Source organism: Cucumis melo, chromosome 8 (genome assembly GCF_025177605.1).
Source record: "Cucumis melo cultivar AY chromosome 8, USDA_Cmelo_AY_1.0, whole genome shotgun sequence".
Taxonomy (NCBI): Eukaryota; Viridiplantae; Streptophyta; class Magnoliopsida; order Cucurbitales; family Cucurbitaceae; genus Cucumis; species Cucumis melo.
This window is the reverse complement of record NC_066864.1, coordinates 27,059,508-27,077,892: the sequence shown is the minus strand read 5'-3', so window position 1 is coordinate 27,077,892 and position 18,385 is coordinate 27,059,508. Positions and strand designations below refer to the sequence as shown.

The following is an 18,385-nucleotide window of genomic DNA, read 5'->3' as shown; positions in this document are numbered from 1 at the left end:
AAACATTGTGTTGATGATCATAGCAAAAATAAGTAATAAAAGGTATCAAATCCTACTTAAATTTCCAAATGCAATCAAATTGAACAATCTCTATTTTTCAATTAGATTGTAAGTTTTGATTACAGATTTAGTAGTAGAATGAATGGTTTCATCACGATTAGTGAATACAACCAAACAACAACAATAAAATAAAGTCCACTTTTTAAGAGTAGCATGAATGAGTTACATTTCACAGATACGAATGTGGCCTTAATTTTCACTCCCAAGTCCTATTTATACAATTAAATGGCCAATTAAAAAGGGGTCCAAAAATGCATACAATTCCCATTTCCCAACACAAACGGGGCAAGAAAGGGATTCTAAAGGCCGGCCCTAGGGCTTTATTAACAATTTAGGCCTAGCCCAATATCACAATTTGTTAATTGGGCTTCGTTAACAATTTGGGCCGTCTCTCACCATCCGATTCCCCAATTTTCAATCTTCAGTCCCCCGGTTTTCTGAAACAGGCGGAGAAATTTATTCATTTCCATTGGCTGCCGGCGAACAAGAAACATCGGCGGTATTTCTTCTTCTTTGTCAACAAAGGATCAACGGAGAGGATCAGTCTCGGTAGATTATAAAGGAAAAGCTTTGTTATTCATGGATGCTCCACAGAACTTCAACTTCAACTTCAACTTCAGCTTCAACGGTAGTATTTCGTCTTTGAACGATTGTAATGTGGAGGAGTTTGGTACTAACGAGAAGATGCATTTCAACTTCAACTTCAACTTCAAAGCCTCTTAGTCTCGGATGGTTCGATCACGTGAAACCGGCTCCGAAGGATCCGATCATCGGTGTTACCGAGGCTTTTTTGGCCGATCCAAGCCCTAACAAAATCAACCTCGGGGTGGTACTGAAGTAACTCTATTTTTCTCATTTCTTTTTAATTCATTAAAGATGTTTTTGTTCTTTGTAATTATTTTTGAATGATTCGCTTTTGGAAGGGAGCTTATCGTGACGATGAGGGCAAACCGGTTGTGCTTCAATGTGTTAGGGATGCTGAATCGAAAATTACCGGGAGCGAGTTCTTGTAAGTTTCAATGCTTTTGTTTAGATTGAAAAACAAGCAAAGTTGAGTTGAGTTTTCTGGTTTGCTGAGTATTACAGTTATTTTCATTTTAGAGAGTCAATTTCTGCTGGGGTGAGTTCAAGATTTGTGGAGGAGAGTGTTGAGTTGATTTATGGAAAGAATTCAGATGTTATGAAGGAAAGGAGGTTTGCCGGACTTCAGGCATTGTCTGGGACTGGAGCTTGCCGACTGTTTGCTGAATTTCAAAGGCATTTCCATCATGATGTTCCGATTTTCTTGCCTGATCCTACTTGGTCTAAGTATGTTTCTGTTTGTGATTCGATTTTCTTCAACCTTTCTTTACTCTTAAACTATCTCTCTGAAATTTAATATTGATCTGCAGCCATCACAACATTTGGAGAGATGCTCAAGTTCCTGTGAGAACCTACCGCTACTATCATCATGATTCAAAGGGTTTGAATTTTGGAGCATTCATGGATGATATCAAGGTATGATGGAAATTTGGTGTTAGGTTTAAGGCTATTTTCTCTTTTCAACTTCCATATATGATATTTATAGTGTATATTATATATATTAAATTCCGGTGATGCGTGGAATATTAAAAATTAAGTTCATTCAAGGAATATGTGTTTGACATCTAACCTAGATTTTTTATAAAAAATATTTTAAAATTTTAAAATGAATAATTACATTAAATAAAGATAAAAACGTTATGTATTTCTTATATAATAAACTTAATTATTTTTTAAAAATAGTATATATATTATATAATGTTAACAAATTATATAATATTACAAACTTATAATTATATATAAATTATTTTAAAACTTAAATCGTATTTATAAATAATTTAATAATAATTCTTTGTCAATTAAATTTTTGTGTGTAACTACAATTAGTTTTATTGTGTTTTGAAAATGTATTATTAAATTCATTCTAAGTGATTGTTTGAATTAGAATCTAATTTCTTGTCAAATAGGGACAACATATCTTTTTATTCAATCTAATAGTTTGAAGGTGCAATTCTACCTTATTTTTATTCAATCTAATAGTCAAATTTATGTTTTTAAACTCAAAAAACAAAAACAAAATTTTTAATTTTTTTAAAATTAAACTTGGTTTTTTAAAACATGGGTGAAAAATTTATAAGAAAATATAGAACCCTGTGTATGGAAAGTGTGGTTGTAAGCTTTATTTTCGAAAAGAAAATGTTTAGCTAAGGAGACTATAAAATCCCTTACAATCTTTATTTTTCTATTTAAATCCCTTTGATTTTTTCTATAAATAATTTATTTAAAATCGATGACAGAGTATATGAAGATTTTCTTTTTTGTTCTGTTTGCACAACAGACTGTTTCGAAGACATAAATTTTATGGGTCAAACAGAGACCATAGGACAGGCAGAAATTGCATCACACCTACAAAATGTACTAAAGGAAAATGTGAAACCTTAGTTAATTTCCTTTGATGTTGTTTCTTCTTACAGTGAGAAGTGAAACTTTCTGCTCTTAAATGTCTGTCACGTTCTTATTTGATGTAGAATGCCCCAGAAGGTTCTTTCTTTCTGCTTCATCCTTGTGCTCACAACCCAACTGGCATCGACCCAACGGATGAACAATGGCGAGAAATTTCAAATCAGTTTATGGTAGTTGCTAAGCATTTGATGGTCCCGCTTCAACCATTGCATGATTATTGTAGACAATGATATGACTTGACTCCAACTTTACGTGCCAGGTGAACCATCACTTTCCCTTCTTTGACATGGCGTATCAAGGTTTTGCCAGTGGAGATCTTGAAAAGGATGCCAAAGCTATACGTATATTTCTTGAAGATGGACATATAATAGGATGTGCTCAATCCTTTGCGAAGAATATGGGTTTATACGGACACAGGGTTGGTTGTCTAAGGTTTGTTTCTATTTTCTAAATCAATTGTCTTGTGTTGTTATTAGTCGAATGGCACAATAGAATGACATTGGATAGTCTCAATTGAATTTAATAAGAGAGAGAAATAGTTTATTTTTTTTCTGGTGGATAAGGGACAGAACCCACTTCAATGGGAACAAAATGAACAAAAAGAGTAACAGCCTAAAGGACAAAGCAACATGGGGTGTTTTAACACTTTTTTTTTGTAGCATTTTGGTCCATGCAGTCTTTTAATAATGGGTTTTTTTTCTTGGTCCATAAAGTCTTTTAGTAATGGGTTTTTATTCCCTGTAAGTGAGTGGGGTGGGCTGATTTGATTTCTGACCTTTTGGTCGATGACTTATATCTAAGCATTTCTAAACTAGTTGAACAATATCCAAATTGGCTTTTAATAATGGTTTAGTCATTGTCTTTAAATGTATAAAAATTAAGTCCTTGGTTTTTGTTTGTAATGTGGCATATATAAATAGACAAATAATTGACCAAAGCGGATTGTCAAATCAAAGCTTTAACTTAAAATGGCTTAATTTTTATTTTTGGAAAATACAAAGACTGCATGGCTGTAGATTAAAGTATGAGGAGTATAAGGTTACAAAAATCAAAATACTGAGGTATAATGTATTGAAGCTCGTTCCATTTTAACGTATTCACCCTTTAGCCTGCATCATAATTCTGGCAAAGTTGGGTTTGGAGGGGAAGCACGGTCTTAACTCTTAAGCCTTGTTCTTACTTTAGTATGATTGCGTTACACCACTCTTAAGTCTTGAACTCGTTCTCTCACCAGACTAGAATTCTTACATGATATCTCTTTGTTCAACTTTCTCCCATTTTCAAGTGTTCTTGCCAAAGATCAAAAGCAAGCGATGATAGTAAGATCTCAACTTCAGCGACTGGCCAGGGCAATGTATAGCAGCCCTCCTATTCATGGTGTGTTATTGGTCTCAACAATCTTGAGCGATCCACTTCTGAAGGCTGAATGGATTGAAGAACTGAAGGTAATGAATGAATAATTCTCTAACTTCTTGATCACATGTGGAGGATACTATTCTGATTTACTTTTGATTCTCCTATATTTCAAGGTCATGGCTGATCGCATTCGATCAATGAGAGCTAGTTTATTTGATCATCTTGAGAAATTGAACTCTCCTCACAATTGGGACCACATAGTTAAGCAGGTCAGTTCTGAATTTGATATTACAATTTTGGTTAACATTTCTATTCCTCAATATCTATACTTTTAGAACTCTTATTAGGTATTTCCATTGCATTCTAAAGTAATTACTATAATTTAGCAATTATTATTTGTGGCATCCCAGCTCTCTGATTTCTTTCCAATTAAAGTAATGTTCTTCTATCACATGCCCCATATTTTCAATCAGTATGATGACGTTGACCCATATGCCATTACTTTAAAATAAGATATCTTAAAATTCATTTATCACATAATGTGTTTCTTTTCCCCCTTTTTTCCTTCTTTCTGGAGTACAACAAATGTGGGATATGAGAAGGAGAAAGAGTACGTGTCAAATTAAGCTACGCTGATGTTGGTGTCATGTTTTGGATTTTTATTTATCATCAGAATGGCAGTTTGTAAGTTTCATTGAAGAGACTTTATAATTTAAAGTATTGAGATATCAAATTAACATATTGTTCAAAAGCATTAAAACATTAAAATGAAATTTACCTAAAGACTATCTGCATTAAATTGTGATAAAGATGTTTAATATTTCTCTGTTGACCAATTGTAACTAATTGTAGGTTGGAATGTTTTGCTATTCTGGATTGAACTATGAGCAGATTGATCAGCTGGCGAGAGATTTTCATATATATATGACTAGGGATGGACGTATAAGGTACCTCTAACAACATTAACAAACTATCATTTTGGTTGTATTTCATTTTTAATGTACTTTCAAAAGTTGAAATTTAGTTCTTAGTCCTTTGAAGTTGGTCTTTATCAAAACTGATTAAACAACAATAGCAATCTTCATGTAAGAAAAAAGAAAGCATGAGAATGAAACTAGAACGAGACAAAAATAATATTTAAACCGAATAAGAAGGAATAACTCTTTTTAATGTGATCTTTGGGGCAGCATGGCGGGTGTGACGACGAGAAATGTAAGCTATTTAGCGGAAGCGATGCATCAAGTCAGTAGCTATGATCCACAGTGTCAATAAAGGTCTCGAATGCAAGTTTCTAATTGGCCATCATCTCAAGAATAGTTCAATTGATGAGGATTAGTTTCTTACTGTTCAATCTACCTATACCGATTTGTATTTTTAGGCAAAATCTAATAGATCAGCCAACAAGCCATTTTTTAATCAGCTTTAGTGGTAGATAATATATAGCTGGAAAAAAAGAACTACATTCTATAGAAGCAGAAATTAATGAGTCGCGATGGCATCAAGTATCTATGATTTCCTTGGATTGTGTTGGTGGTTCAATCCCCACCCACAATTATATATATATACACGTATAATAGAAAAGAAAAAGGTCAGTCTCGAAATGGCAAATCTATAACTTCAACAGGTGTATCAAATTTCTTGAAATTTTTGTCTTCTCTTCTCTATTCTTTTTGCTTATTATTTAGGTTTGTGCAATCATTTCTTTCGTCCACAATACTTCGGTATCTATGAGTTGGACAATGACGAGAGGAGATCAATATTCTTGGTATATTTATTTCATATTACTTAGGCTCTTGCATAGATCTTTACGTAGACCTATATTTTGTTTTATGATAATTAGAATTTGTGAATTATAATCTATAATTAAACCACAATCAAAGTTTCATTAATCAATTATAGCAATTTCCATTAACTTTCATAAAGCTTCCAAAATTTTCATCAATATTTCTGTAAAATTGGACTTTGATATTCTTATTGACATTGATATTTCAAATTTTGATCATACCTCAAAATTTAGTGGTATTTATATAATTTATTGTTGAATTAATGTACAACTTTTTTTCTTCACAAGTGTAGTTGGGAATTTACTTACTACTATAACTTTACATTGAAGTATTTTACCGATTTATGTAACGGAATTAATGAACATGTTAATGTAGTTAAGTCTGTGGTACCAATAAAACGTTTAAATTGGAAGGGTAGGTGGAGAAAGGAATATTTGATATTGGAATGGTAAAATGAATGCTAAGAGGACCTTTCGTGGGTCCTATCATATGATGGGTTTTTCGTATGGATGATCTAAATTTTGGGTCAACATCATACTAGTGTGAAATTATTCACAACTAATATAGACTATTATACATGTGAATTAGGATCTTGTTCTTGCTCCTCTTTATTCTCACTCTTTTGAGTTTAGGTTTTTCTGCTACTTGTTTTCTATTTTATTTTATATTTTCAGTTCTTCCTCTCAATCATCCTCTCTTGTTTGTCTCTCTCCTTTAGGGATTGGGTTCTTTTGTTTTCCCACTCTCTTAGCAAAAGCGGAATCACAATATGCATACAAATTAGGTTCATTTTGGTAGTTTTCAATAAAAATTACCATGTTTCTTTCAAAACCAATTTTGATCATCTAGAATCACTCCACAAGCTATTAATTAGATCTTAAATTATTAATGTCTTTAAAAAGGTTATTTCAAATATACACTACGTCTTCAACTTTGAGATTTGAGGCAAATAAGCTTTTTAACTTGAATGAAAATAAATTGTGAAGTTAGTAATTTTAGGCTTCATTCCGCGTAATTTGATTTTAATTTTTGAAAATTAAATTTTTTCTCATTGAATCATTCTTTTAGTACATGCTTTGAAATCTTAACTAATTTTTTTAAAAAAAAATAAGTTTTTAAAAACTATTTTTTTTTTTAATTTTTAAATTTTGGTTTGATTTTTTAAACTATTGGTAAAACTAAAAAGTAAATGATAAAGTAAGAAATTAGAGGGTGAAAACATTAATGTTTATGCACTTAGTTTTAGAAAACAAAATTGTTATGAAACGCAGCTTAAATTAATGATTTTGTAAAGAATAGATATTTAAAATCATTGGTATTTTCTAAAACCTTCTAAAAAGTTCATAAGTTTTCAGCTTTTGATACTTTTTAAAATTTAAAGATCAATAGACACAAACATCAAGATGTAGAAAACTTAGTTTAATTTAAAATAGTATTTTCTTCTTCTGTTTTATGATAAATATTATTGTTACTCTCCACCCAACACTTGAAGGATAATAATAATAATAATAACAATAATAATTTAAAGTTGTAGTATTATTCTTGGTCTTTTTAACTCACATTTTGGATTGCTTTTGATTTTTAAAAGGTAATAATAATATCAACCATTTTGAGTGTCTGATGAGATTGATTTTGAATAAAGTTGTTAAAATCACTTTTTAAATAAAGTGTTACTTCCTAACAAATTTTTAATTTCCAATTTCCAATTTTATTCTTTATAAATTAAAATTGATTTTATATATTTAATATATTCATTGATGAGGAAAAAATAATTGATGTTGGATGGGTGGCAAAAAAAAAGATGATGCAAGAGAAGTGTTTCAAATTATGATTGACAGAAATAGTATTTAGTTGGAATATTTCATATTTAAAATTAGGAAAATAAATATATTGATGTTAACAGATACCTATTTTCCTATATTTACATCAAATATTTGTAGAAAGGATCTTACTCTGAACTATGAAGTATTCCATAATTTTGTGTGGTTTTTATGTCCAGACTTTGAAAGAAATTTAGAAGCCTCAAATGATATATTCTCTCAATCTATATATATTTTGGATACATTAATTTGAAGAAAAAAAATTATATTACAAAAAGTATGAAGGTGGTTTTCATTCATTCTTTGTCATCTCTTTTTTCTTTAAGGTCAAATCCATACATTTATCTTTTAGATGTTTTTTATATATAAAAAGTGGGTCAAATTAGTAATAAGGTGTAGCAAAATTTTGTACACTTCTTACCATTTAGATAGATGTTGACATTGATTAAAGCTTATCAGCAATGCTAGTGATAGAAACTAATATAAGTTTATATCATTGACGATCGATGCAGATAGAAGTATATCAATGTTAGAAACGATTAGAATCCTGTCATTAATATAAGTTTAATAGAAATAATTTATCTATGTCTATCATCAATAGAAATTGATATGAGTCGACGCAAATAGAAGTTTATCATGTCTGTTAGTGATAGAAGTTTATCACGTCTATTAGTGATAGAAGTTTATCACGTCTGTTAGTGATGGAAACTGATAGAAGTCTATCATTAATAGAGACTATTAAAAATCTATATGTATTTATCAGTGACAAAAATTGATAAAAATTTATTATTGATGTATTAATAATAGAAACTTTTACAAGTGTATCATTGATAATTTGATAGAGTTCGATGAAAGGTTCATTAATTTATAAGTTTGTTTTTTGGTGCCATTTCTATAATTAGTTTAGCATTTTTTCTATCCATGGTTTTTTAATATTTAAATTTTTTCTTATAATTTCAGATGGTAGACATTAGAAGTGTTCACAGTTCGGTTTAGTTCAGTTTGAAGCTAAAACTGCACACTGAACCGAAAATGCAAAAAATCTTATCTGAAATTGAAGCGAACCGCTCATATGTGTCAAACCAAATCAAAACCGAACTACTTATACATAAATAAAACCGAATCTAAATCTTACCATTTATGCATAAATATTATAATTGAAATTCTTTAGGAGCATTATTCCATACATAAATAAAAGTCCTACAAATAAATATTGGTTAGATTATTCTGTACAGTAATTAAGTACAATACATAAAAGTTTCAAATATTAAAGTTTGAAAGTCCATCAAAATAGTTCATATAAAGTTACACTTATACCTTACCCTAAGTTATACTTGTATATTTAATTGATATTATTATTATTTAATTTTTAAAAATAAAGTGGTCGGTTCGGTTTTAGAATCGGTTTAAATTTCTTAAATCGAACTAAACCGCATAAAAATCAGTTTCAATTTAACACAAACTGATTTGAATCGCATGTATTCGGCTTCGGTTCAGTTTGTCAATCGATTTGGTTTTCAACTATTTTTTAATCACGTCAATGGACTATCAGTTTTTTTTTTTTTTTTTTGTTTACATAGCTTTAGTGCCAATTTTTAGTTTTTATTTTCATTTTTTTAGTTTGCTTTTATTTTGCTTCACTCAAGCTATGAGCTTTGTCTTTTCCTTAATCTATAATTTTTGTATCATATTGGTCATTTTGTAATTTATGTATTTGTATGGCGTGAGATCCTTTACTTAATAAACATAGCCATAAGATGCAAAAAATGTTTTTACCATTTTATTTGAAGAAATATTTAATAAGATATTAAGAACATTATACAACTTCTCATTACCAACTTCTAATTTTACTTTAAATAAGAGACCTCAAGTTAATGGTCAGAGCTTCTAAAATAATAATACTAATAGTAAAATAAGGAATAGTTTGAGTGTTGAGAAAAAAAATAGTTTTTTTTCCAGGTAAGAAAAAGTTTTGTTTACGAATGTGTAAAATTAGTTTTTATTAAGCAAATTACTTATCTTTACCATTTTCGAATAGGTAAAATAAATCAAAATATTTACAAAAATATAGTAAATTTTTATATTTTTTTAAGATAGATACAAGTAGAAGTCGACACCAATAAAAGTTGATATCAATATAAATTTATTGTTGTCTATTATTGATAAGATAAAAAAAAATTTACTATATTTCGTAAATATTTTTGCCAATACATCGATTATAATAATTTTCCTATTATTTTCCACGGGACAAAAGTTAACGAAGTTGTTTCTCTTAAATGATTTTGATCATGAAATGTATATGTCTACTAATTTGTACAATGGATGGGTGGTGTGTTAATCTATGATCATATATATTCTTTTAATATCATGCTAATGGTTTCTCTTAATTAGCTGTCTAAATGAAAATAAATCAATACATTAAATTTTTGAAATTATTTAGATAGATTATAACTAATACTAATTCTTGTCGAATCATTTTATCACGTGATAAATTCTTTTTATTTTTCTATTTAAGATACTTCATTATTATTATTATTATCATTTGTGAGTTTGATTAGAGTTAGCCAAATATTTGCTCTTAGGAGCTGATGGTGTAAGATTTTCATGAAATGCCAAATCTAGATTATCACTTTTGATTTGTAGGGATGCAGAATACCAACACATTATTTCAAGATATCTATACATCTAATTTGTTTTTCCTATGCCCTTCTGAGTTACTGTTTCTAAAATCTTGTTGGGTAACAATTTGGTTTTTGACATTTTTTATTTATTTAATATTTTTTTAAATTAAATTATGTTTATGAATATATTAATTTCATCGATGATTTCAAAACTCAAGCCAAAATTTTAAAACTAAAAACAAAATTAATCTTTAAATCTACCATTGTATTTAAACGAGGTAAGAAAGTAGTAGCAAATCAAGTTAATTCTTTTTAGGAAAAAAAGACCCTAAAATGTGAAATGATTAGCAAACAAGGCTTAAGTTGAGTGCATCTTCTATGATATTTTTTTGCCTTAATTTTCTATTATTTATATTTTTTTTGTCAATTTTATTTATTTTCATATTTTTATTTATTATTTAAAAATAAATTAATTTACATAAATAGATATTTTCAAATATAACAAAAAAAAACTGAAATTATTTATCAATGAGAGTAAAATCTATCGATTTATTTGTAGTCCATCTATTTTTTCACTACATTTTGTAAATATATATATATAGATTTGCTGTCCACTAGAATTTCACAATAAAAAATTATACTTGAATTTTATATTTTATATTTAAATTAAATAAAAAAAATAGTAAAAATAGAACATTTAACAAAATATTTACTACTCATCCAAAAATTAAGTATAATGAACTTTGTTTTTTTAGTAATTTTACTTTATGAAGTATAAATAGTTTGTCAATTTTTTAACATTTTAAAAAATTTCTTATAAAAACCTCAAATTAATATATAAATCTAATTTTAAAAAATTGTTATGGATAGTAAAAAAATTTATCTATCAAATATAGAGAAAAAAACTTAAATAAACCCAAAAAAATTTAATGAAGTTCGTAAAATGAAAATAAATAAATATAGCATTAAATTAAAGTAGACAAAAATACATGTGATATAATTTGAAATTATATTAGACTAACAACTAATGTACTTAAAGATTTATTTATTATAATTTTGTGATGGATTAGAAATGGAACCTTCACCATAACATATATTTTACATCAATTAAGTTCATTTTATGAAAGATCATTAAAGACATCATCAATAAAACAACATTCTCATACACAAATCATGCAAATCAATAATACGAATTTCAATATTCCCAAACATTTTAGAAAATTGATGAAAGACATAAATTTTTACGAGGAGAAAAAATTTATTTCTAATAAAAAAAAAAAGTGAAATAAAAAGATGATTAGTTAAAGTTTATTACTATTATTATTATTAGTTTTACAAATTTTCAACCAATCCCTTTTGGCGTTGTCGATTCACCAAATGCACAAAACCATTATTCTAAAAGCTTTTACTCCCATTCCGATTCCGATTTACGATTCAGATTCAGAGCCGTATACCGCCGCTCACCTACCCAGTCCGAAACAAAGAACCGAACCACTAGCCGCCGCATTCTCTTCCTCCTTTTCAGTCGGAAACCGCCGCGCGGAACGCCGCCCTGTGAACTTCGCGCCGGCGGCTGAGTCGAACACGGATCCGGGAGACGGCAATGAGGCGGATTTAGAAACAGGCGGCGGAGACAACAGATCGAATTTCCTCTTGGAATTGAAGAAGATGTGAAGAAGAGAGAGAGATTTGGAACGTTTCTTGAGCGGTTTTTTGAGGGAATCGGAAAAGTAAGAAGGAGGAGGAGTAAGAGGAGGAGTTAGGTCATCGGAAAATCGGTGAATAGGCGTACCTGGCTGGGACTCCCAAACGAAGGGAACGGCGCCGGCCAATCCGCCGTAGTAGATTCTTGAAGAGTAGTTGGCTCTGGAACTTTCTCGGGACAGAATTTTGGAGAAGAATTTGTCATTTTGCTTGAATTGGAGAGATTTCTGAGGATAATCGGAAGTTTCACACACCATTATTAATGTATTGATAATTGTAAGTTTGATGTTCAAGAAAAAGAAATGGAATCTCCGAACTTTTTTTCTTCAATTTCAATCGGCCATTGTGTTTAGGGGCCCCTGAACTGTGTTTATAATGTGCATCAAACACATACACACACACCCTTTGGTCCCCAATACCAAAAATTAAAAAAAATAAAAATAAAAAGGCCATTTTCTTTTTCTTTTTCTTTTTCTCTTTCAAAGGGTAAATTTGTCATTTAAACTAATAATTATATGTAGTAACATCATTTTCTATCCCTATAATTTGAGTTTCGTTTCATTTTAGTTTATTTTGTAAGTCCCGTTTCCTCATACCTTATATATTTCAACTATCTAATTAGTTAAGACTTTTTTTTTTTATCTCTTGGTACATACCAGTTGAGAAACTTAATTTATTGGCTAACTAAAAATCATTCGAACATCAATTTTAGTCATGTAATTTCAATAAGACTTAGAGATATTTAGGACTTGGAATTGATTAATTATAGTCGATAAATTATAATATATTCTATAAGTTACAATAGTGTATATTTGACATGTAAAGTATTTTAGTCAAATATTATAATAGTATTTGTTTGGAATGAAAATTATTTTAGTTTAAGTAAAAATTAATAAATAGGATGTAATACAGTAGATAATGTAATTAAAAAGGTTTGAAAATAGTATTTGTTGTATTTGATTGTCAGCTATAAATAGTTGTAAATATCAATATTATACCAAGATCTCCAAATAGTGAGTGGGTTTAATTAACTTTCAAGTTGGTGTCTCAAACACTTCCTTATTGCTTATTGAAAATACATTAAGTAAAGGGATCTTTTTAAAAATATAACAAACCTCCAAAATTTACGTCCTATAGAACAATTCTAAAAACAGAAAAAACCTACGGGAATGGAAATTACCAAATATGCCTCGTTAAAAATGTCTCGTCAACCACGCGTTGCAACGTCGTCAACAACGCGTGTAATTTATTTGGTACACGAATATTTAGATTTGATCCTTTAGATTGATTTGAACAGTCAAATCTAAACGATTTTTTCAAGATTCTCTCTACACGATCGTTTTAATTTGGTCATACAATCATTAAGATTTGTCTAATTTTTTTTGTAGACGATTTGATCGTTTAGATTTGAGTAGCCAAATCTAAATTATTTTCTTTTTCAAGATTCTTTGCTACCCTATCGTTTACTCTTGGCTACAAAATCGTTTACATTTGGCTAAACGATTTTTTTACATGATTGTTTAGATTTGGTTACACGATCATTTTTTAGACGATCTTTCAGATTTGGCTACGAAAATCTAATCGATTTTTTCAATATTCTTCGTTACATGATATTTAGATTTCACTATTTTTGTATTTTTTTCAAGATCTTTTACATTTAGTATACGATCTTCAACAACCAAATAACATTTTAAAAATTAAAAAATATATATATATATTTTTTATATTTGATATATGATCTTGAGTAGAGGAAGAGGAGAAAAAAAACCCTAAAAGAAAAGGATAAACTTGGAATATTTATAAAAATGGTCGACTCCATACGCTTTTTCAATTTATTACCGATACTGTAAATATTTTACTAGTTTCTTATATTTAAGAAAGTTTTATTTAATTAAAATTTGATATTTAAAAATACAAAATTGAAAAAAGAAACAAAAATGGTATCTAAAGCAATGGTTAAAATTAGAAAGTGTTTCCTTGGGGTTTGAAATTGAGTTATGTGTTAAAATTGTTTTGGGGTAACCAATAATTTGTTTATGAATATTTGTTGAATGTAACTATTTTTAATTGGAAAAGAAAAAAGAAAAAGAGAGACTAAATTGTAGGTGGGAATCAAATCAATGATCTTTTAATGATAAGAGTGTCATCTATTAAGTAATACTCAAAGATTAGAATCCACATGCTATGGACCATGGCCATGTTCATAAATTAATTATCTAATGAGATACCATAAACCTTTTGTTATGAAATTTTATCTTTCTTTTGCAAACAATGAACTTATAAAGAATTATGGGTAAGTTTGGAAATTTCAAAATATTAATGGACCTAATTAAGAATAATCTAAAAACATTAAATAAAATAGAATATATTTAGTTTTAGACATTTATTAAAAATAATTACATTATATCAACGTTTTTAAAAAATTATAAATATAGTACCATTTATTAATAAGATATTTTATTGTTAATAAATTCTTAGAACCGAATTTGAATTTTGTTAGATTCGCAAATTCGTTTTTATTTTATTATGTCAGATAATATTTTGAATCTAATAGCTATATTTGAAACATTCTCTTATTACTATTGTATTTTAACTTTTACTCTGATCATGTTTTTAGATTTCCAAATATTGTTAAGGTTAAATTATTATGTTTGATACTTTATTACGCTGCTTTGTAAAATATTGATGTGTAAAACACCTAATTTGATTTGTATAACATATTAATATTTAATATGCTACTATGCTGCTTTGTATAATATTAAGAATAAAGAGTGTTTTTATGAAGAATGTATTGAAAAAATACGTTGAGATGTAGTAGATCGAACTTTAAAAGTCAACTTCAACAAGATCTAGTATCAGGTGCCCTAAACTTCTGTTTTTTCCTTCTTTCTTTTTGCATTCTTTAGAACCTCTTTTATTAAGATCTATTGGTATTCCACAATGTAAGTCTTCTTTAATCAACTTTCAAACCAATCAAGAAACCTTTGAAAAAACCAAAGAATTGAATCCTAAACTATTTTTGCCAGATTCTTGAATTGTATATTTAAATTGAGTTTTTTGTTTTAACTACAGGGATGTTTGGTCCATCTACTACATAACTCAACTCCATCAATTTCAACCATGTTCATGATTGAAGGTTACACATTTATCAATGAACCGTGTATTCTTCTTTCTCCCTCTCTTTCAGTATTTCATAACTCTATACAAAACATATATTTATCCAAATTTGGATAAACATGTATATTATTATTGTTTGTGGCTATGAGATTTAAACATATATTTCCAAAACACGGATATTGTTTAAACATTTGATTTCCTAAATTTACCATATTAAATCAAAATTTCATAAACTATGTTTTAGCAACCCAGAAAATTGTATATTGTTTATGACTATGAAGTTCCTTCTGAACAAGAGTATAGCAACATGGATATATTAAATTTATTGACCTAACAGACATAGATCTTTTATTTTTTTAACCCCAGTGACAAATTTGTTAAATATAAAATTATATGTCAATGCTTATTATAATCTTTTTTCACATCTTGAGTGACTTAAATACATATACCACTATAACTTATTATTTTCCCTTTAGAAAAAGAAGAATAAATAGATGCAACTTGAACTTGAAACTAAAACTCGAGTGTTTAACCATATTTTATTATCTTTAATTTGTAAAAGAGAACGAAAGTTTGAACCCATAAATAATCCATTGATGTGAAAGTAACAAATAACAAAACAATATATTTATTTATATCATATTAATTTCTTTTAATATTTATAAAATGAAGGATTCAAACTTACTATCGTCTAGAAAAATATACTAAATTTGTTAGTCGTCATACATAGTATAGTTGATAAATATAGTTAATTTATATGGGTGAGAAGATATTTTTATTAATATATATGTGTGTAAGAGGAAAGAAGACTATTGGCTAATTCAACTTTAATGAGAAAATGATTGTTGGGATTATTCAACTTTATTAATTTTTAATGAAGAGATAAATAATAATATTAATAATAGATATTTCATATTTTTGAATTATTCTAAAGTTGACAATTTTTTAGTTTTGTTGTTAAAAAGTAGGTGAAGAATATATATAAATTTTATATGAATTAGTTGAAGGATTAAAGAACCCTATCAACTATATATTAAATATAAACTATAATCAATATAACAGAATATGATATCTGATTCAACACACCTAATAGAAAGTTAAACTGAGATCACTATATTTGGTAGAGGTATGTCTATAATATCACAATGTATGTATATATATATATGTATATCGACAAGATCGAATGAATCAATCATTATATTCTAAAAAATTTATTAGAAAATAAGTAACAAAGTATATATATATATATATATATATATATATATATATATATATATATATATATATATATATATATATATAATACACAGTAGCTTGTTTAAAGATCCATAAAACGTTTATTTATCAATTTAAAAAAAATTACAATTTTCAAGAGATATGCATCCATATATCAACATCACAATTTATCTATACTTCCATCAATATTTTCATAAAATTGAGGTCTCCACATTTTCAATCAAGATTGATATACTTTTTTAAGTTTAATTGTAGTCTAATTAATGTATTTTCAATAAAATCTTAAATTTATGAGAAATTATTTTAAATGAAAATGATATTATTAAAAATATTTATAAATATAGCAAAATGTCATCTATCTATGATAAACCGTAGACTTTATCTATGATGACACGGATAGTAGTTTATCATGACTTATAATAGATCGTGAAATTTTACTATTAATTATAAATTTTATTTCCCTACTCTCATATTTGTATTATCCAAACTACAAGTTTTAGAAGCTATAATTATTGCTTTTAAGTTTGTTAGTAGATACGAAAAAATAATTGTTGTTTAGTGATTTAAATAGTTGAAAACTAAATTAGAAATGCGTGCAATAAAGGGACACTTTGAGACAGGTAATAAATTGAATGGGAGAGGGACCTCTTTGTTAACTCTATTCCCCACATTGCGTAAATTTTATACCATCAAATTACCAAAACACTTATGAAAAATGTATACAAATAATAAATATATGAATTACTAATTATGTATGAGTTACATGAAAAAAAAATAATAACAAATATAGTACTTTACAAAATAATCTACCTAGATTAGGAAAAAATTAGATATATAAAGTCAGAGAGTATATTGTTTAATTATTATATGATAATGTGTTATCGAATGCAGTTATTATTTGTAAATTTCTTTTTGACAAAGTTTAAAAAATAGAAAAATTGTTTTAGAAGACAAAGCTGTCGAAATATTTACGAAATAGAGATATTGATAAACTTTGATAGAATCTGAAATTATTGTTATATTTTGTAATGTTTTGAAGTGAAATTTGATCTTTTTTTTTTCTTCCTTATATTGTCTTATTTGTTTGTTCGTCATGTGGAACAACTTTAGCTTATCTTTATGCATGGCAAGGATGTAAATGTTGATATCAATGTTATATGTAATCAAATTTTTTTTGGAATATTCTTTTCAACATTGCAATTTGAATGGAGATTTTCTTTTTCTGGAAAAAATTAAAGATGGACATTTAAACTTCTAAGATACATATCGGTTATCACTTAATTATTTTCACTTTGACAAACGAAGAGACATATTAAATATTTATTCGAGTGTAAATTTCTATAAGACTTTCACAAGTAGAATTTTTGAATATATATACATGAATGATATCTATCTTTAACATGTTGGCTTCTATTTGGTTAGTCGATGTGAAATAATCAAGATGGGTTGGTTAAAATATTACTTTGGTCCTTATAATTTAGTCAATTTTGTTAAATTTTAGTCGATATACTTTCTAATAAATCTTAAATTTAGTTTCTACAACTAATTTATTAATGAATTTTTATTATTTATTAATATTTTTACCATAAAGTTTGAAAATATATTCCCATATTATATTTTCTTACAAGAAAATTATTGTTATTATTATTGAATTAAATTCGATAAAAGAAAAATAACTTTCCAAGATCCAAAATTTAAAATTTTAAAAATACTGGGACTAAAATTAGATATTAAAAAAATATAAAAACTAAAATTGGACAAAGTTCACAATACATTTTTAAAATATATTTTAATCTAACTTATTTGAAATGGATGGTTGCATTTCCGGTTCCACATGTTTACCTCCAAGGTTGTATGTTCAAGATTTTCTTTTTCTAGAAACTAGGATGATAAATATTATTTGTGATGTGACAAGAGCATGGTTATCAATCAAGTCTATAAATTTAAGGAAGCGATTAAAATAGAAGTTAATGAACTCGTCCTTGATACCTAGTAAGGTTTCTCTGGAATTTTATTACATTTTAAATCTTAGAGGGTGTTTAATCCAAAGATTATTATAATCCTAAGATTAGAATTAGTATTATTCTACTCCTTCCCACTTTCCTTTCTCACTATTCTTTACTCCCCCTTTCTCTTCGTCACTATTTTTTAGTATCCCCAAGGGTTACTATGTATTTTACAAAATGTAATTATGCCACAAGAA

The 18,385-nt window shown here is 27.7% G+C and overlaps 2 protein-coding genes across 3 annotated transcripts; one reads left to right on the top strand and one right to left on the bottom strand.

Annotated features, from left to right (window-relative positions):
- The first annotated feature begins 490 nt into the window (after positions 1 to 490).
- LOC103502185 (aspartate aminotransferase, mitochondrial-like) lies at positions 491 to 5,544 on the top strand. 2 transcript variants are annotated; one of them, XM_008466038.3, is made up of 10 exons: positions 491 to 886; positions 984 to 1,069; positions 1,162 to 1,368; positions 1,452 to 1,557; positions 2,610 to 2,714; positions 2,804 to 2,976; positions 3,830 to 3,989; positions 4,074 to 4,169; positions 4,753 to 4,847; positions 5,088 to 5,544. In XM_008466038.3, exons 1-10 carry the CDS (start codon positions 716 to 718, stop codon positions 5,170 to 5,172), a joined length of 1,284 nt encoding a protein of 427 aa, XP_008464260.1. In that variant the 5' UTR covers positions 491 to 715; the 3' UTR covers positions 5,173 to 5,544. The 2 variants fall into 2 exon arrangements, with proteins under 2 accessions (XP_008464260.1, XP_008464259.1); XM_008466037.3 differs by having other exon boundaries at positions 491 to 889.
- Positions 5,545 to 11,299: 5,755 nt separating this feature from the next.
- LOC103502186 (uncharacterized) lies at positions 11,300 to 12,237 on the bottom strand. The gene has a single exon (XM_008466039.3). The coding sequence runs from the start codon at positions 12,084 to 12,086 to the stop codon at positions 11,586 to 11,588; it is 501 nt and encodes a 166-aa protein (XP_008464261.1). The 5' UTR covers positions 12,087 to 12,237; the 3' UTR covers positions 11,300 to 11,585.
- Positions 12,238 to 18,385: the final 6,148 nt, after the last annotated feature.

What these genes read in the sequence shown, in the direction of transcription:
- LOC103502185 (XM_008466037.3), top strand. Translation starts at nt 716, where the DNA reads ATGTGGAGGAGTTTGGTACTAACGAGAAGATGCATTTCAACTTCAACT. An exon ending in CATTCATGGATGATATCAAG is followed by an intron (nt 1,558 to 2,609) that starts GTATGATGGAAA and finishes TATTTGATGTAG; the next exon opens with AATGCCCCAGAAGGTTCTTT. An exon ending in CACAGGGTTGGTTGTCTAAG is followed by an intron (nt 2,977 to 3,829) that starts GTTTGTTTCTAT and finishes CCCATTTTCAAG; the next exon opens with TGTTCTTGCCAAAGATCAAA.
- LOC103502186 (XM_008466039.3), bottom strand. Translation starts at nt 12,086, where the DNA reads ATGGTGTGTGAAACTTCCGATTATCCTCAGAAATCTCTCCAATTCAAG.